Below are 20,572 nucleotides of genomic sequence, written 5' to 3'. Positions count from 1 at the left end.
ATTGGAGGGTAGCTAATGTAACCCCATTATTTAAAAAGGGAGGCAGAGAGAAAACAGGGAATTAAAGACCTGTCAGCCTGACGTCAGTCGTGGGGAAAATTCTAGAGTCTAGATTTAGTATCTGAGCACTTGGAAAACAGTGTCAGAATCAGACAGATTCAGCATAGATTTACGAAAGGGAAATCTTGCTTGAGAAATCTACTGGAATTTTTCAAGGATGTAACTATTAGAGTTGATGAGGGGGGAACCAGTGGATGTGGACTTTCAGAAGGCTTTTGACAAAGTCCCACATAAGAAATTAGCGTGTAAAATTAAAGTGCATGGGATTGGGGGTAGTGTATTAAGATGGATAGAAAACTGATTGGCAGACAGAAAACAAAGAGTAGGAATAAACGGGTCTTTTTTCGAATGGCAGGCAGTGACTAGTGGGGTACCGCAGGGATTGGTACTGGGACCCCAGCTATTCACAATATATATTAATGATTTAGATGAGGGAACTGTAATTTCTCCAAATTTGCAGATGACACAAAGCTGGGTGGGAGGGTGAGCTGTGAGGGGGATGCAGAGATGCTTCAATGTGATTTGGACAAGCTGAGCAAGTGGGCAAATGCATGTCAGACGCTGTATATTGTGGATGAATGTGAGGTTAACCACTTTGGTAGCAAAAACAGGAAGGCAGATTATTAGCTGAATGGCTATAAATTGAGAAGGGAATGTGTAACGAGACCTGGGTGTTCTCATACCAGTCGCTGAAGGTAAGCATGCAGGTGGTAAAGAAGGCGAATGGTATGTTGGCCTTCATAGCGAGAGGATTCGAGTAAAGGAACAGGGATGTCTTGCTGCAATTATACAGGGCCTTGGTGAGACCACACCTGGAATATTGTGTGCAGATTTGGTCTCCTTATCTAAAGAAGGATGTTCTTCCAAAGAGGACGTGCAGTGAAGATTTACCAGACTGATTCCTGGGATGGTGGGACTGACATATGAGGAGAGATTGAGTCGGTTAGGATTATATTTACTGGAGCTCAGAAGAATGAGGGGGGATCTCATAGAAAGCTATAAAATTCTAACAGGACTAGACAGAGTAGATGCAGGAAGGATGTTCCCGATGGTGAGGGAGTCCAGAACCAGGGGTCACAGTCTGCGGATATGGGATAGACCATTTAGGACTGAGATGAGGAGAAATTTCTTCACCCAGAGAGTGGTGAGCCTGTGGAATTCGTTATTACAGAAAGTAGTTGAGGCCAAAACATTGTATGTTTTTAAGGAGGAGTTAGATATAGCTCTTGGGGTGAAATGGATCAAAGGATATGGGGAGAAAGCAGGAGCAGGCTATTGAGTTGGATGATCAGCCATGTTCGTGATGAATGGCGAAGCAGGCTTGAAGGGCTGAATGGCCTACTCCTGCTCCTATTTTCTATGTTTCTATGTTTGCCAGTGTGCCCACATCCCATGAAAGAATTTAAAAAAAGAAATACTGCTGAATGTCACTTCCTCACACTATGCCACAATGATCGGTGGGGGGAAGAGCCACTGCCCATATCTCCATAAATAAAACAGATTCCGTGGGCAATGAGGTGAGAGTGATGACCCTTTACTTGGGTCCATGGGCCTAAATCCAGTCGAGCCTAATGGTATGGATTTCTCACTGACTGTACCAGTCCAATGAAAGATGAGATGGCACAACCCCATGCCCACGCAAAAGATGCAACACCTGCCCCTTCACTTCCTCTCTCCTCACCGTCCAAGGACCCAAACACTTCTTTCAAGTGAAGCAGCATTTCACTTGCATTTCCCCCAACTTAGTCTACTGCATCCGTTGCTCCCAATGTGGTCTCCTCTACATTGGAGAGACCAAACGTAAACTGGGCGACCGCTTTGCAGAACACCTGCGGTCTGTCCGCAAGAATGACCCAAACCTCCCTGTCGCTTACCATTTTAACACTCCACCCTGCTCTCTTGCCCACATGTCTGTCCTTGGCTTGCTGCATTGTTCCAGTGAAGCCCAACGCAAACTGGAGGAACAACACCTCATCTTCCGACTAGGGACTTTACAAAAACAGAATTACCTGGAAAAACTCAGCAGGTCTGGCAGCATCGGCGGAGAAGAAAAGAGTTGACGTTTCGAGTCCTCATGACTTTACAGCCTTCCGGACTGAATATTGAATTCAACAACTTTAGGTCGTGAGCTCCCTCCCCCATCCCCACCCCCTTTCTGTTTCCCCCTTCCTTTTTTTTTCCAATAAATTATAAAGATTTTCCTTTTCCCACCTATTTCCATTATAAAAAAAACCCCACTAGAGCTATACCTTAAGTGCCCTACCATCCATTCTTAATTAGCACATTCGTTTAGATAATATCACCAACTTTAACTTTAACACCTATGTGTTCTATTGTACTATTGTCGTTGACATCTTTTGATGATCTGCTTCTATCACTGCTTGTTTGTCCCTACAACCACACCACCCCCCCTCCACCTCTCTGTCTCTCTATCTCTCCGCCCCCCCACACACACACCTTAAACCAGCTTATATTTCAGCTCTTTCCTGGACTCGAACTCAAGTTCTGTCGAAGGGTCATGAGGACTCGAAACGTCAACTCTTTTCTTCTCCGCCGATGCTGCCAGACCTGCTGAGTTTTTCCAGGTAATTCTGTTTTTGTTTTGGATTTCCAGCATCTGCAGTTTTTTTGTTTTTAGTCCTTGGGTTAAGGTGCTTAATTGGGGGAAGGCTAATTATAACAATATTAGGCAGGAACTGAGGAATCTAGACTGGAGGTGAATGTTTGAGGGCAAATCAACAACTGGCATGTGGGGGGGCTTTCAAACGTCAGTTGATAAGAATTCAGGACCAGCATGTTCCTGCTAGGATAAAGGATAAGTATGGCAAGTTTCAGGAACTTTGGATAACGAAGGATATTGTGAGATTAGTCAAATAGAAAAGGGAAGCATTCATAAGGGCTAGAAGGCTGGGAACAGATGAAGCCCATGGAGAATATAAAGAAAGTAGGAAGAAACTTAAGAAAGGAGTCAGGAGGGCTAAAAGGGGTCATGAAAAGTCATTGGCAACCAGGATTAAGGAAAATCCCAAGGCCTTTTATACATATGTAAAAAGTAAGAGGGTAGCCAGGGAAAGGGTAGGCCCACTCAGGGACAGAAGTGGGAATCTGTGTGTGGAGCCAGAAGAAATAGGAGAGATACTAAATGAGTACTTCTCATCAGTATTCACCAAAGAGAAGGACTTAGCGGTCGATTTGTCTAGGGAAGAGTGTGTAGATAGCCTGGATCAAGTTGAGATCAAAAAAGAGGAGGCGTTAGATGCCTTGAAGAATATTAAGGTGGATAAGTCCCCAGGGCCAGATGGGATCTACCCCAGAGTACTGAGGGTGGCAAGAGAGGAGATTTCAGACAGAAATCTTTGTATCCTCACTGGCTACGGGTGAGGTCTCAGAGGACTGGAGAATGGCCAATGTTGTTCCATTGTTTAAGAAGGGTAGCAGGGATAATCCAGGAAATTACAGGCCGGTGAGCCTTATGTCAGTGGTAGGTAAATTATTGGAGAAGATTCTTAGTGACAGGATTTACCACCATTTGGAAGCAAATGGACGTATTAGTGAGAGGCAGCATGGTTTTGTGAAGGGGAGGTCATGTCTCAGTAACTTGATCGAGTTTTTCGAGCAAGTGACAAAGATGATTGACAATAGAAGGGCAGTGGATGTTATCTACATGGATTTCAGTAAGGCCTTTGACAAGGTCCCTCATGGCAGACTGGTACAGAAGGTAAACTTGCATGGGATCAGAGGTGAGTTGGCAAGATGGATACAGAATTGGCTTGGTCATAGAAGACAGAGGGTAGCAGTGGAAGGGTGCTTTTCTGAATGGAGAGTTGTGACTAGTGGTGTTCCACAGGGATCAGTGCTGGGACCTTTGCTGTTTGTAGTATATGTAAATTATTTGGAGGAAAATCTAACTGGGCTAATTAGTAAGTTTGCAGATGACACTAAGGTTGGAGGAGTTGCAGATAATGAAGAGGATTGTCAAAGGATACAACGTGATATAGATCGGTTGGAGACTTGGGCGGAGAAATGGCAGATGGAGTTTAATCCGGTCAAATGCGAGGTAATGCATTTTGGAAGGTCTAATACAGGTAGGAATTATACAGTAAATGGCAGAACCTTTAAGTGCATCGACAGGCAGAGGGATCTGAGTGTACAGGTCCACAGGTTACTGAAAGTGGCAACAAAGGTGGATAAGGTAGTCAGGAAGGCATATGGCATTGCTTGCCTTCATCAGCAGAGGTATTGAGCATAAAAGCTGGGAAGTCATGCTACAGCTGTATAGAACCTTGGTTAGGCCACACTTGGAATATTGCGTGCAATTCTGGTCACCACATTACCAGAGGGATATGGAGGCATTGGAGAGGGTGCAGAGGAGGTTTTTGAGGATGCTGCCTGGTCTGGAGGTTATTAATTATGAGGAGAGGTTGGAGAAACTCAGATTGTTCTCACTAGAGCGACGGAGATTGAGGGGCGACTTGATAGAAGTTTACAAAATTATGAGTGGCATGGACAGAGTAGATAGTCAGAAGCTTTTTCCCAGGGTGGAAGAGTCAATTACTAGGGGACATAGATTTAAGGTGAGAGGAGAAAACTTTAGAGGAGATGTGCAGGGCAAGTTTTTTACGCAGAGGGTAGTGAGTGTCTGGAATTTGCTGCCAGAGGAGGTGGTGGAAGCAGGTACGATAGTGGTGTTTAAGAGGCAGCTTGACAAATACATGAATAGGATGGGAATAGAGGGATACAGACCCCCGAAGTGCAAAATGTTTTAGTTGACAGGCAATATGATCGGCGCAGGCTTAGGGGGCCGAAGGGCCTGTTCCTATGCTGTACTTTTCTTTGTTCTTTGTTCTTTGTATTCCAGATAAGTAGCAATAATTCAAACTAACCAGCAATAATTTGAATTAACCAGCACTAATTCCAAATAACCAGCAATAACTCAAACTAGCCATCAATAATTCCAAATAACCAGCAATAATTCAAATAACCAGCAGTAACTAAAATAACAAGTAATGGTTAAAAAAAAACAGCAAAAAATTTAATAACCAGCAATAATTCGAATCAAAAACAAAAAATACTAGAAAAACTCAGCAGGTCTGATAGCATCTGATGCCCTACATCATATCAACAATAATTCAAAATAACCAACAATAATTCAAAATAACCAGCAATAACTCAAACTAAACAGGAATCACATTCAGAGAGACTTAGTGTGGCTGATGGGAGAAATGGAGAAGTGCAAGTCCTGGAAGGTTGGAACTTGAGGAATAATGTTGAAGTAGTGAGAGGGATCTTTACTCTGCTGCTCCTGGCGTGCCCTCCTGCACTCTTCATTGAACCAGGATTGATGACCTGGCTTGATGGCAATGGTAGGGTGGGGGATATACCAGGCTATGAGGTTACAGATTGTGTTTGAGTACAATTCTGCTGCTGCTGATGGCCCACAGTGCCTCATGGATGCCCAGTCTTGAGTTGCTAGATCTGTTTGAAATCTATCCCATTTAGCACAGTGGTAGTGCCACACAACATGATGGAGGGTATCCTCAATATGAAGGCAGGATTTCGTCTCCACAATGACTGTGCGGTGGTCACTCCTACCGATACTGTCATGGACAGATGCATCTGCGGCAGGCAGGTTGGTGAGGATGAGGTCAAGTATGTTTTTTCCCCCTTGTTGGTTCCCTCACCGCCTGCCGCAGACGCAGTTTAGCAGCTATGTCCTTTAGAACTCGGCCAGCTCGATCAGTAGTGGTGCTACCAAGACACTTTTGGTGATGGGCATTAAAGTCCTCCAGCCAGAGTACGTTCTGTGCCCTTGCCACCCTCAGTGCTTCACCCAAATGGGAGAGTGGTACGTGGTAATCAGCAGGAGTTTTCCTTGCTCATGTTTGACTTGATGCCATGACACGTCATGGGGTCTGGGGTCAATGTTGAGGACTCCCAGGGCAACTCCCTCCTGACTGTATACCACTTTGCTGCCACCTCTGCTGGGTCTATCCTGCTGGTGGGACAGGACATACCCAGGGATGGTGATGGTGGAGTCTGGGACATTATCTGTAATGTATGGGGCAGAATGTTTCGCTCGACATGTGGGCACACGCCTGACACGCCCGAGCGTGAAATAAAACGCGTTGACGTCAGCCTGGTGTGCCAACGTCAATGTACTTTAATTGACCTGCCCGTGTAAAATTGTGGCATGGTGCCAATCGTGGGTGGTCGTTGCCTTCCCGACTGCCCCCGCCAAGGGCAAAATTCCACCCATGATTCTGTGAGGATGACTATGTCAGGCTGTTGCTTGACTAGCCTCTGCAGCAGCTTTCTCAATTTTGGCACTAGCCCCCAGGCATCAGTAAGGAGGGCTTTGCATTGTTGTTTCCAGTGCCTAGGTTGATGCAGGATGGTCTGTCCAGTTTCATTACTTTTTTGAGACTTGATACAACTGAGTGAGTGGCTTGCTAGGCCATTTCAGAGTCAACCACTTGTGGAGTCACATGTAGGCCAGATGGTAAGATTTCCTCCCTGATGGTTAACCAGATAGGTTTTTACAACAATTGATAATGGTTTCATTGTCATCATTAGACTTTTAATTCCAGATTTTTATTGAATTTGAATTCCACCACTTGCTGATTTGAACACAAGTCCCCAGAGCATTACCCTGGGTTTCTGGATTACTAGTCCAGCGACAATACCACTATGCCATCATCTCCCCCTCAAAACAAACATGAGGTGACATGAGGAAACATTTTGTTACACAGCAAAGTGTTATAATCTGAAATGTACAGCCTGAGAGTGTGGGGGAAGCAGATTCAATAATAACATCGAAAAGATAATTGGATAAATATTTGAGAAAAAATATTACAGTCCTATGGGGAAATTGGAAGGGAGTTTGATTAGTTGGATAGCTGAATCAAAAAACTAGCCAATGGGCCAAATGCCTTCCTCCTGTGCAGTATTAATTTATGATTCTAATTAATTTCCTGCAAATTGTTTGCTGCAACTAATCTCAGTGTTGTTGCATACAGGTGACTGACTGAACAATACAATGATTGTTCTCTAAAATCTATTTCCAAATTTAAAACATCCAATATTTAGAATGTGATAAAACGTTGCTGAACCGTTAAACACATCCTTTAAATTTAAAGAACTACTTGTTAAATTCTTGCTATTCCCACTATCTTCCAGCAGATGGTGGCAACAGACAGTGTAAGAATTAATTTATGATACTGCACAGCAGCACCATCTGGAGGCCAGAGACAGAATTCCAGTAATATGATCACCCCAATATTAGGATCAAGGGCAGGTGAGGTTTAGCAACTGTAAACCAATTGATAGATCTTTACTTTTGGTAGTTTCAGTTGTTGAGATCGTAGATACAGGGCATTCAACACAAATCAGTGTTTGGTAAATTAGTGGATGCTGTACATTCATCCCATCGTGCCTGTACTGTTTCTTTGAAAGAGCTGTCCAATTAGTCCCATTCCCCTGCTCTTTTCCCATTGATCTAAATTTTTTTGCTTTAGATATGGAGTACTTCTGGAGTAAACAGCACGAGAGCGGGAGGTGAGAGTCACAGTGTGGACGTAAAAAGAGCGCAGAAATTTAAGTTTTAAAATTCTAAATAAAGAAAAGAAAAAAATGGCATGTCCTCTCATGTGACAGTGTCACATGAGCTGGGACATGTCAATGACTTTTCATTAAAAATTTTATTTAATTTCTAAACACTTCACAAAACCTCATCCCGCCCATGGATGAGGTTCCATGAAAAATGCAAAGGCCGCCTGGGCTCTTCACCTGCCCATCAACCTTAAGGTTGGTTGGGCAGCTCAGTTTGTTAGTTTAATGAGTTTTTAACTGGCCTTAATAGGCCTTTGAAAGTTCAGTGGGCACACAGCCGAGTCGGCTGCCTGCCCGCCGGACTGAAAATCTAAATGACATGCGGTGTCATCAGGACACCCGCCCGACATCACCCTGCATCATTTTACAACCCCCGCTCGCTAAGCCGAAAATTAGGAATATTAGGATTAGGAATAAATGGGTCTTTTTCCAGATGGCAGGTAGTGACTAGTGGTGTACCACAGGCATCAGTGCTTGGGCCCCAGCTATTCACGATATATGTAAATGACTTCAATGAGGGAAGCAAATTCAATATTTCCAAGTTTGCTGATGACACAAAACTGGGCGGGGTCGTGAGGAGGATGCAAGGAGGCTTCAGGGTGATTTAGACAAGTTGTGTGTGTGTGTGCAAACACATGGCAGATGATGTATAACATGGATAAATGTGAAGTTATACACTTTGGTGTGAAAAACAGAAAGGCAGAGTATTATTTGAATGGTGATATATTGGGACATGTGGTTGTACAAAGGGATCTGGGTGTCCTTGTACACCAGTCAATGAAAGTAAACAGGCAGGTGCAGCAACCAATTAGGAAGGCAAATGGTATAAAACAAAAACAGAATTACCTGGAAAAACTCAGCAGGTCTGGCAGCATCGGCGGAGAAGAAAAGAGTTGACTTTTCGAGTCCTCATGACCCTTCGACAGAACTGAGGTCATGAGGACTCGAAACGTCAACTCTTTTCTTCTCCGCCGATGCTGCCAGACCTGCTGAGTTTTTCCAGGTAATTCTGTTTTTGTTTTGGATTTCCAGCATCCGCAGTTTTTTGTTTTCATCTCTGAGGCAAATGGTATGTTGGCCTGCATTGCAAGAGGATTTGAGTTCAGAAGTAGGGATGTCTTACTGCAGTTATACAGGACCTCGGTGAGACCACACCTGGAATATTGCATGCAGTTTTGCTCTCCCTACCTAAGTAAGGATATACTTGCTATAGAGAGAGTGCAGTGAAAGTTCACTAGGCTAATACCGGGGATGGCAGGACTGTCATATAAGGAGAGATTGGCTCAACTGGGTCTGTGTTCACTCGAGTTTAGAAGAATGAGAGGGGATCTGATCGAAACATATAAAATTCTAACAGGGCTAGACAGACTGGATGCAGGGAGGATGTTTCCCCTGGTTGGGGAGTCTAGAACCAGGGGCCACAATCTCAGGATATGGGGCAGGCCATTTAGGACTGAGATGAGGAGAAATTTCTTCACTCAATGTGTGGTCAACCTGTGGAATTCTCTACCACAGAGGGCTGTGGAGGCCAGGTCACTGAGTATATTCAAGAAAGAAATTCGTAAATTTTTGGATATTATGGGCATCAAGGGGTATGGAGAGAAAGTGGGAGTATGGTGTTGAGATAGAGGATCAGCCATGATTATATTGAATGGTGGAACAGGCTCGAAGGGCTTAATGGCCTACTCCTGCTCCTAGGTTCTATGTATCCATGTTTTAAAAAGCATTTCCAATTCCTTATTCAATGTTACCATTAAATCTGCTTTCAGCACCCTTTCAGGCAATGCATTCCAGATCATAACAACTTGCTGTGTAAAATGATAAATTCTCCTCACCTCTCCCCAGGTTCTTTTGTCAATTATCTTAAGTCTGTATCCTCAGGTTACTGACCCTCCTTCTAGTTGAAACAGTTTCTTATTTATTTGATCAAAATCGCTCATAATTTTGAATTCCATTAAATCTTCCCTTAACCTTTGCCACTCGGATAACAATCTCAGACTCCAGTCAAAAATAAAGATTTTCGTCATAATTTGCTGCCTCAGGGTATCTAATAGTGCCTGCTATTAGCTAGACTTGCCCTGGCACATTCGGGTTTTTAAAAATTTTTAGCCTGGCAAGTTGCTGAAAGTGTGAACTGATAACAGCGCAGTGAAGGAAACAGGGCATCTGGAACAGGGCAAGCAACTGTCCTTAACCAAGCAGACTGGAAGATTGTGGAATAAACAGTGCAGGGGCTGAGAAGGAAGTGTAAATTTGAGTGGGAGAATTCAATATCAAATCAGGTTTGGAAAAGCAATAAGAAGGGATAAAATATTGGATTGAGAGAAAAAGAGACAGAAAGGAAAATTTATTAAGAAACCTCATAAATTTTATATTTTTAAAATCAGCAGTTAAAACCTGGAGGAATGAAATTCTATAGTGATTAAAATTAATTTTCAGTGCCAGCGAGGTTGCTTATAAGTACTTAACAATTATCATGCAGTTACAAGGGCACTAAGATGAAAATGGGGAAGAGTCAACTTTCTGAGATGTGTTTATTTCATATTTACCACACAGATATAGCAACTTTTGGATATTTTAATTGAACTTCACATCTGCCCCTTGCTTGAATTTGCTGTGTTATTTATGCATAAATAACAATGAGAGCTATTAGCTTCACCATTACTTTAACAGCAAATTGGGTCCATCTATTTTTTACGATGTTTGAAGCTATTAACGAAAGTTTTGTTCTGTGTGGGATGAGATTATTTCTGTGCATCGGGTGGGGATTGATGCTTGTGAAGGGCCAAAGGAGAATTTTGAGGAGGCATCTCAATATCGAACTGCCACCCCTGAGATAGCAGCCAGCCCCTCAGTTAGCTGGGCCTGGGCTCTGGCCAATTGTTCAGATGAAGCTACCTAGAGATTGAACAGTGGGTTAATCCTCCTTGGACAGGGCTACATGGACAGAGCCATTCAATGAATTCATGGCTGATCTGATAATCCTCAACTCCACATTCCTGCCTTTTCCCCATAACCCTTGATTCCCTTACAGATTAAAAATCTGTCTATCTCTGCCTTGAATATACTTACACCCAGCCTCGACAGCCCTCTGCGGTAAAGAATTCCACAGATTCACTACCCTCTGAGGGAAGAAATTCCTCCTCATCTCTGTTTCAAATGGGCGTCCCCTTACTCTGAAATTATGCGCTCCGGTCCTAGACTCTCCCACAAGGGGAAACAACCCCTCATCATCTACCCTGTCAAGCCCCTCTAAGAATCTGATATGTTTCAATATGGTTGCTTTTCATTCTTCTAAACTCCATTGAGTAAAAGCCCAACCTACTCAACCTCTCCTCATAAGAAAATCCCTCCAGACTCGGAATCAACCTAGTGAACCTTCTCTCTGGACTGCCTCCAATGCCAGTATATCTTTCCTTACGTAAGGGGACCAAAACTATTCACAGTATTCTAGGTGTGGTCTCACTAGTGCCTTGTACAGTTTTAGCAAGACTTCCATATTTTTATATTCTATTCCCTTTAAAATAAAGACCAACATTCCATTTGCCTTCTCTATTACCTGTTGAATTTGTATGTTTTTTTTGGATTCATGCACGAGGACTCCCAAACCCCTCTGTGCTGCACCCTTCCGTAGTCTTTCTCCATTTAAATAATATTTCAGCTACTCTATTCTTCCTGCCAAAGTGCACAACCTCACATTTTCCCACATTATATTCCATCTGCCAAGTTTTTGCCCATTCACTTAACCTGTCTGTATCCCTCTGTAGACTCCTTGTGTCATCCTCACCACTTGCCTTCCCACCTATTTTTGTGTCATCTGCAAATTTGGTGATAGTACATTCACTTCCCTCATCTAAGTCATTAATATGTATTGTAAATAATTGGAGCCCCAGCACCGATCCCTGTGACGCTCCACTAATTACATGTTGCCATCCCAAAAATGCCCCCCTTATCTCAGCTCCCTGTCTTCTATTAGTTAGCCAATCCTCTATCCATGCTGATATACTACTCTGAACACTATGAGCTGTTATCTGATTAAATAGCCTTACGTGGTGGTACCTTATCGAATGCCTTTTTGAAATCCAAATATATGACATCTACTGGTTCCCCTTTATCTATCCTGCTTGTTACCTCCTCAAAGATTTCTACTAAATTTGTTAGGCATGATTTCCCCTTCATGAAGCCATGCTGACTTTGCTTGGTTAGATTATGTATTTCTAAATGCTCTGCTATTACATGCTTTATGATAGACTCCGATATTTTCCCAGTGACAGATGTTAAGCTAACTGGTTTATAGTTACCTGTTTTTTGTCTCCCTCCCTTCTTGAATAAGGGTGTTACATTAGCCTTTCTCCAATCCTCTGGAGCTTTCCAGAATCTAAGGATTCTTGGAAGATTACTACCAGTGCATCCACTATCTCTGCAGCTACTTCCATTAATATCCTAGGATGCAACCCATCAGATCCAGGGGACTTATCGGCCTTTAGCCCCATTAGTTTCCCTAGTACTTTTTCTCTAGTGATAGTTATTGTATTTATTTCCTCTCCCACCCCCGATTCCCCAACTTTTGCCCCTTGATTACTTAGTATTTTTAGAGTGCTATTAGTATCTTCTACTATGAAGACTGAAGCAAAGTATTCATTCAACTCCTCTGCCATTTCCTGGTTCCCAATTATTATTTCCCCAGCCTCATTCTCTAAGGGGCCTATGTTCACTATGGCCTGTCTCTTCATTTTTATGTATTTAAAGAAGCTCTTACTGTCCGTTTTTATTTAATTGCTAGTTTACCCTCAAAGTTTATTTTCTCCCTCTTTATTTTTTTTGGTCATCTTTTGTTGCTTTTTAAAACTTTCCCAATCCTCTGGCTTATCACTAATCTTTGCCACATTATATGTTTTTCGTTTCAATTTGATACTATCTTTAACTTCCTTAGTTAACCATGGTTGGTTTATCCCCTTCCTTGAAACCTTCTCCCACACTGGGATATATCTTTGTTGGGAGTCATGAGCTATTTTCTTAAATGTTTGCCTTTGTTCATCAACCATCTTTTCAACTAAACTCCTTTCCCAGTCCACTCCAGCCAACTCTGCCCTCATTCAATTGTAATTACCCTTATTTAAGTTTAGCACTGTTGTCTCTGACCCAAGTTTCTCACTCTCAAATTGAATGCTAAGTTCTACCATATTATGGTCACTGTTTCCGAGGGGATCCTTTACTCTGAGATCATTTATTAAACCTGTCTCATTACACATTACCAGATCCAAAATAACCTGATCCCTGGTTAGATTCACAACATACTGTTCTAAGAAACTATCCCGAATACACTTTATGAATTCTTGCTTGTGTCTATCTCTGCCAATTTGATTTTCCCAATCTATATGAAGATTGAAGTCACCCATGTTTAATGTACTGCCTTTATTACATGCCCTGATTATGTCCTGATTTATTCTCTTTCCTACAGTATAGCTACTGTCAGGGGGCCGATAAACTACTCCCACCAATGTCTTCTTCCCCATGTTATTTCTTACCTCCACCCATATGGATTCATATGATCCAAGATCCTTTTTTGCTATCATACTTGTTCCATCTCGTACTACCAAAGCTACCCCATCACCCTTTCCTTCCTGTCTGTCCTTTTGAAAAGTCACATACCCCTGAATATTTAATTCCCAGCTTTGATCTCCTTGTATTCACGTCTCTGTAATGGCTATGAGATCATACCCATTAACCCCAATTTGTGCCATTAATTCATTTATTTTGTTCTGAATACTACGTGCATTTAAGTAAAGAGCCATTAATTTTGCATTTTTACCATTTTTTCCCCCTTTGCCCCTATGTGCTGCAGTTTTTTTGATGTTTGTACACTGTCCCTTCCTGTCACATTCTGGGTATCATTACCTAATAGCTGCCCTGCAAGGCTGCCATAGCCTTTTGCTTTGTAAGCCTATGTATCTCCTCTCCAGAACCCTCCCCCCCCCACCACCCCATTTAGTTCAAAGCCCTGTCTACAGCCCATTATTCGATTCGCCAGGACACTGGTCCCAGCACAGTTCAAGTGAAGCCTGTCCCACTGGAACAGCTCCCTTCTACCCCAGTGCTGGTGCCAGTGCCCCATGAACTGAAACCCATTCCTCCCACACCAATCCTTGAGCCACATATTTAACTCCTTGATTTTATTTACCCTATGCCAGTTTGCCCGTGGCTCACGTAGCAATCCTGAGATTATTAACTTGGAGGTTCTGCTTTTTAATCTAGCTCCTAACTGTTCCAATTCTTTCAGCAGAACCTCCATTCTAGTCTTATCAATGTCATTGGTACGAACATGGATGATGACAACTGGATCCCTCCCCTCCCACTCCAAGCTACTCTCTAGCCCTGAGGAGATTATCCTCAGTGTCCTTAACCCTGGCACTGAGCAGACAACACAGCCTTTGGGAATCAGGCTCATGGCTGCAAAGAACGGAATTTATCCCCCTACTTATAATATCCCCTACCATGGCTACATCCCTGTTTCCTCCCCCCATTTGAATGGCTCCCTGTACCACGGTGCCGTGGTCAGTTTGCTCATCCTCCCTGCAGTCCCTGCTCTCACCCATACAGCTTACAAGAACCTTATGCCTGCTGGACAGTTGCAGGGGCCGAGGCTCCTCGAACGATGCCCTTGGTTCCCCGTACCTGACTCGCCTGCAATCACACCCTCTGTCCCTGATCACAGACCAAATTTAAATTACCTAATCTGAGGTAACTGCCTGCTGGAGCAAAGTGTCCATAAAGCTTTTCCCCTCCCTGATGTGGTGCAATATCTGCAGCTCGGACTCCAGCTCCTTAACTCAGCTCCAAAGTTCCTCGAGCTGCAAACATTTGGTACAGACGTGTTCGCTCTGGATCACCTTTGTGTCCAGCAGCACCCACATGCTGCAGTAGCGGCACATCACTGGTCCTGCCATCACTATCATATTTTATTCAATTTATTAATTAATTACTCTAGGGAACCCACTCTTTGCACTTTATTATAATTACTTTTTTATACACACCAGACTCGACCTTACACTTAACAAGTTATCTTTATGAAGAAGAGAATAAAAGACTAGAGATCTAAACACAAACTAAAGACCTTACATAACTTTAAAGATTAGAGATATACACCAATCCTTATCACCAATCAGCTGCTCTCTGCACTTTTATCCTTCTCGCCATCTTTAATGGTCTCTCACACTCTTTCACTATGTCACTGTTAAAGGCCCCGCTCCTCTCGCATTCTCTTGCTGTAAATGACCACGCTGTTCCTCTCACACTCTCACTGTAAATGTCCCCCCTGCTCTCACACTGTCTCCCTGTAAATGACCAAGTTGTTTTTCTCAAAATGTCCCCCTGTAAGTGACCACACTGTTTCTCTCACACTCTCTCACTTTAAATGACCCTGCTGTTTCTCTCAAACTCTCTCACTGTAAATGGCCACGCTGTTTCTCCCTCTCACTCCCTGTAAATAACCACGCTGTGTCTCTCTCACACTCTCACTGTAAATGGCCCCACTGTTCTCACACTGTCTCCCTGTAAATGGCCACTCTGTTTCTCCCTCACTCTCTCACTGTAAATGGCCCTGCTGTTTCTCTCACACCCTCTCACTGTAAGTGATCATGCTGTTTCTCTCAAGATCTGCCACTGTAAATGACCACACTGTTTCTCTCAAACTCTCTCACTGTAAATGGCCATGCTGTTTCTCTCACACTCTCTTGCTTTAAATGACCATGTTGTTTCTCTCACAGTCTCTCACTGTAAGTGACCATGCTGTTCCTCTCACACTCCCTCACTGTATATGACCCCGCTGCTTCTCTCACACTCTCTCGCTGTAAATGACCATGCTGTTTCTCTCAAACTCTATCATTGTAAATTACTACGCTGTTTCTCTCACACTCTCTCCCTATAAAACAACTTTTCATCTCAAGGGAATACTGCTAATCAACCCTGCAAGGTAGAAGGGAAAAATTTTCACTAGGGTAAATAACTGTGAATAAAAGATTACAGGGTGAGAATAATAACATTATTTGCATCTTAAGCAAGGGGTTGCAAAGCAGGCAATTAATATTGCCAATCTTTGCTGTGCTCAGTATCAGTTAAAGGTGTGTAATATTTTCTCTCCTGTCAATCTTGGGACGTGATGATCAGTCAGTCTGCTGTAAAACAGTGATGGATGGTTCTTGTCCCCTTTAAACTGCATCCGAACTTTGAGCAATGATTGCTGCTGTGTACAAGGATAAGTATAGCTGGGAAAGGATGTTATTATGTCTTCTAGTGCGTCATTCCATAGACTGATTATACCCTCATCAAAGCATCTCACTTGTCAATGTACAATAGAAAACATGTATGTTACGGAGTATTACTTGCCTGTACACTGGGTGTATTATCTGGAGATTTTATGCACTATAAACAGATTTAAAAGTAGTGGGATCCTTCTGCCTTTCCCATAGCTGGCAGTAAGATATCACTGGCTGAGAGTTGGGAATGTAGAATGTTACTTCCCTTATTCGATTTCCTGTTGTCCTGTAGAGATGGCAATTTCGTCCCATTCAAACTTTAACCTTCTCCCTTTCTTGTTATTACAGAAACTGGAATCATCAAAACATCTTATAATCTCGACCTGGATCAGAAACCAGGCCTTGCTGTCAACCTGTTGGTGATTGTAGCTTTTGACAACAGCTACCTTTACAGTTCGTTGGCTAATCTCACAGTCTATGTGACAGATGTGAATGATAATGACCCACAGTGCACTCCCCCCATCCTAGTGTAAGTGTCAGCAACCACACTATTCCTTCTGGGATTTTTATCCAGTGAGTTTTTCCTTTGTCAATCGCTCACCGGGCAGAAAGATAGTGGACTCCCAGTCCCAGGCTCCCAACCCCTGGACTGCTCTTGAGGTCTGCCTTGGCGTTGGCACAAGTTGTTCACTTTCTGGAATCGGTAATACTTCGGTGGGTGGAATGGGCTGTCACATTTCTAACCTTACAGCATGATATAAATTCTTTTCAAATACAGTGATACAAAACTGCCAGCATCAATTGATGATAAACTTCAACTCAGATATAGCTTTCTCCGCTTAGTGCAGCTTGACGTGACTATAATCTAACTTGTCAGCCCTGGCTCAGTCAGTAGCACTCACACCTCTGAGGCAGGGATCGTGGGTTCAAGTCCCACTGCAGACACAGAATCCAGACAGATACTCCAGTGCAGTACTGAAGGATGTAAAATGTTCCATTGCACTATTTCAAGGAAGAGCAGGGGAGCTTCCCCCATTGTCCTGGCCAATATTAATTCCACATCCAACATCTCCAAATTGGATTATGTGGTCATTATCCCAATGGTGTTTGTGGGATCTTACTGTGTGCAAACTGGCAGTAGCATTCGTGACATTACAACAGTGCTACACTTCAAAAGTGTTTCATTGGTTGTAAAGCAGTTGGGGATGTCCCAAGGTTGTATTAGGCAAGTCCTTCGTTGGTCCATTGTTAAATCGTATCTTCTTACAGAATTTCCATTTCCAGGGAGGAATTAGCTGCATTGAAGGATTCTCCAGCTGATTTAAATTAAGAATTGAGGTCACGACAGAATTTAACAATAAGCTAACAAACCAAAAATACTTTCATATCCGAGGTAACGTAGGAGGTAGAAGCAGGGTTGGATCAGAGTCATGGAATTTTGTTTGGAACAATTTAGAGAACCTTTCATCAGGGAATGAAGAGGGTGGGGAGGGTGGTGGTGGTGGTTCACAGTACACATACTACATTGGAAGGAGTGGGGTTGGCTGCTTTAATGTCTTCTCTCGACTTTATGCATTTGGCTGTTTAAGTGGTTTTAGATACAACCTGGTGAATCTGAGCAGCTTTTACATTGAGAAACCAAGTTGAAAGTTTAATAAAAACAAAAACAGAAATACCTGGAAAAACTCAGCAGGTCTGGTAGCATTGGTGGAGAAGAGCACAGCTGACGTTTCGAGTCCTCATGACCCTTCAACAGAACTAAGTAAAAATAGGAAAGGGTTGAAATATAAGCTGGTTTAAGGGGGTGGGGTGGGGTGAAGGAATTTAAAAGGGCTAAAAGTTAAAGATAAAACAATGGATGGAAATACATTTAAAAATAATGGAAATAAGTGGGAAAAGAAAAATCTATATAAATTATTGGAAAAAACAAAAAGGAAGGGGAAAAAACGGAAAGGGGGTGGGGATGGAGGAGAGAGTTCATGATCTAAAATTGTACACTTACGTCTTCCTTGAAAGTTTAATGCCCAGCAGCTATGGAACCAGGAATGTGTGAGAAAACAAGGTTATAATTAGCTTGATTTGTCCAATTACCCTGAAAAGGCAGGAGAGAAAATAACATAGAGAAGAGCAAACAGGTGGCTGGAAACCTCAAGTTTAAAACCCAAGGGTTAGTCTCGTCCTCAGCATTAGTCAGATATAGTTGGTTTTATTTTTACTGGATACATCCAGTAAACACTGTACTCACTGTCTCCCTCCAGGGCTAACATCCCAGAACAACTCCAGCGGAAACAATCCTCTTTGACCTGACTTGCAGTGATCCTGATTATTCGAATACTAGCCTTTCATATTCAATTGTAGCCAATGACAACTCGCTTTTTAAATTCAAGTATCACGCCAGTAGTGTGAAGGTAAGAAACTGCTCTCTTTCCAGGCCCAAAAATCAGATAAACTCTGAAAATGGACACTGGGAGGGGAACTAGGATTATAGACATTGGGAATGTGCTGGAATTATAGACACTGGGACAGGAGCTTTTTTTAAATTCATTAACGGGATGTGGACTAATTGCCCATGAGATAGTGGTGGTGAGCTGTCAACTTGAACTGCTGCAGTCCATGTGGTGTAGGTACACCCACAGTGCTCTTAGGGAGGGAGTTCCAAGGTTTTGACCCAGCGACAATGAAGGAACGGCAATATAATTCCAAGTCAGGATGGTGATTTATTTGGAGGGGAACTTCCAAGTGCTGGTGTTCCCACTTATCTGCTGCCTTTGTCCTTCTAGATGGTAATGGTCATGGGTTTGGAAGGTGCTGTCTAAGGAGCCTTGGTGAATTCCTGCAGTGCACCTTGTAGATGGTACATGCTGCTGTTACTGTGCGTTGGTGGTGGAAGGTGTGAATGTAGATGTGGCGCTAATCAAGCAAACTGCATTGTCCTGGATGGTGTCAAACATCTTGAGCATTGTGGGAGCTGCACACATCCAGGCAAGTGGGGAGCATTCCATCACACTCCTGACTTGTGCCTTGTACTTGGGTGGACACAATTTGGAGGGTTAGGAGGTGAGTTATTCGTCACATGATTCCTAGCCTCTGACCTGCTATTGTAGCCACAGTATTTATATGGCTAGTCCAGTTCAGTTTCTGGTTAATGGTAACCCCCCCAACGATATTGATGGTGGGAGATGCAGTGATGGTAATGGCATTGAATGTCAAGGGGTGATAGTTAGATTCTCTCTTGTTGGAGATGGTCATTGCCTGGTACTTGTGTGGCGCAAATGTTACTTGCCACTTGTCAGCCCAAGCTTGGATATTGTCCAGGTCTCGCTCCATTTAGACATGGATTGCTTCAGTGTCTGAGGAGTTGCAAATGGTGCTGAACATTGTGCAATCATCAGCGAACATTCCCACTTCTGACCTTATGATGGAAGGAAGGGCATTGATTTAGCAGCTGAAGATGGTTGGGCCGAGGACACTACCCTGAGGAACTCCTGTGTGATGTCCTGGAGCAGAGATGACTGACCTCCAACAGCCAGAACCATTTTCCTTTGTGTTAGGTATGAGTCCAACCAGCGGAGAGTTTTCCCCCTGTTTTCCATTGACTCCAGTTTTGCTAGGACTCCTTGATGACACACTCTGTCAAATGCTGCCTTGATGTCAAGGGCAGTCACTCTCACCTCACCTCGGGAGGTCATCTCTTTTGTCCATATTTGAACCTAGGCTGCAATGAGGTCAGGAGTTGAATGGCCCTGGCAGAAGCCAAACTGGGTGTCAATGAGCAGGTTATTGCTAAGCAAGTGCCACTTGGTAACACTGTTGATGACCCCCTCCATTACTTTACTGATGATGGAGAGTAGACTGATGGGGCGGTAGTTGGCCAGGTTGGTTTGTCCTGCTTTTTGTGTACAGGACATACCTGGGCAATTTTCCACATTGCTGGGTAGATTCCAGTGTTGTAGCTGCACTGAAACAGCTTGGCTAGGGGCACAGCAAGTTCTGGCACAAATTTCAGTACTGTTGCTGGAATATTCATAGCCTTTGCAGTATCCAGTGCCTTCAGCCATTTCTTGATATCATGTGGTGCATGTTGAATTGGCTGAAGACAGACATCTGTGATGCTGGGGACCTCTGGAGAAGACTGAGATGGATCATCCACTCGGCACTTCTGGCTGAAGATTGTAGCAAAGGCTTCAGCCTTATCTTTTGCACTGATGTGCTGGGCTCCCCATCATCAAGGAAGGGGGTATTTGTGGAGCCCCCTCCTCCAGTGAGTTAAAAACAAAAAACTGTGGATGTTGGAAATCCAAAACAAAAACAGAAATACCTGGAAAAACTCAGCAGGTCTGGCAGCATCGGCAGAGAAGAACAAAGCTGACTTTTTGAGTCCTCATGACCCTTCAGCAGTTCTATTGAAGGGTCATGAGGTCTCAAAACGTCAGTTTTGTTCTTCTCCGCTGATGCTGCCAGACCTGCTGAGTTTTTCCAGGTAATTCTGTTTTCCTCCAGTGAGTTGTTTAATTGCTCACCAGCATTCACAACTGAATGCAGCAGGACTGCAGAGCTTAGATCTGATCCGTTGGTTGTGGGGTTACTTAGCTCTGGCTATCTCTTGTTGCTTATGCTGTTTGGCATGCAAGTTGTCCTGTGTATAGTTT

At 43.3% G+C, this 20,572-nt stretch overlaps 1 protein-coding gene across 1 annotated transcript in view; it reads left to right on the top strand.

The window, feature by feature from the left end:
• Positions 1 to 20,572, top strand: part of LOC121280009 (cadherin-related family member 4-like) — an 83,616-nt gene that overhangs the window by 24,222 nt on the left and 38,822 nt on the right. Inside the window, exons 7-8 of the mRNA XM_041191640.1 lie at positions 16,272 to 16,452; positions 18,238 to 18,331. Of these exons, the coding sequence (XP_041047574.1) occupies positions 16,272 to 16,452; positions 18,238 to 18,331 (275 nt within the window). The remainder of the gene's footprint in view (positions 1 to 16,271; positions 16,453 to 18,237; positions 18,332 to 20,572) is intronic.

The sequence above is a fragment of the Carcharodon carcharias genome, chromosome 7 (assembly GCF_017639515.1).
Source record: "Carcharodon carcharias isolate sCarCar2 chromosome 7, sCarCar2.pri, whole genome shotgun sequence".
In the NCBI taxonomy this organism is placed as follows: Eukaryota; Metazoa; Chordata; class Chondrichthyes; order Lamniformes; family Lamnidae; genus Carcharodon; species Carcharodon carcharias.
The sequence above is the reverse complement of the archived record's forward strand: the minus strand, read 5'-3'. Positions and strand labels throughout refer to the sequence as shown.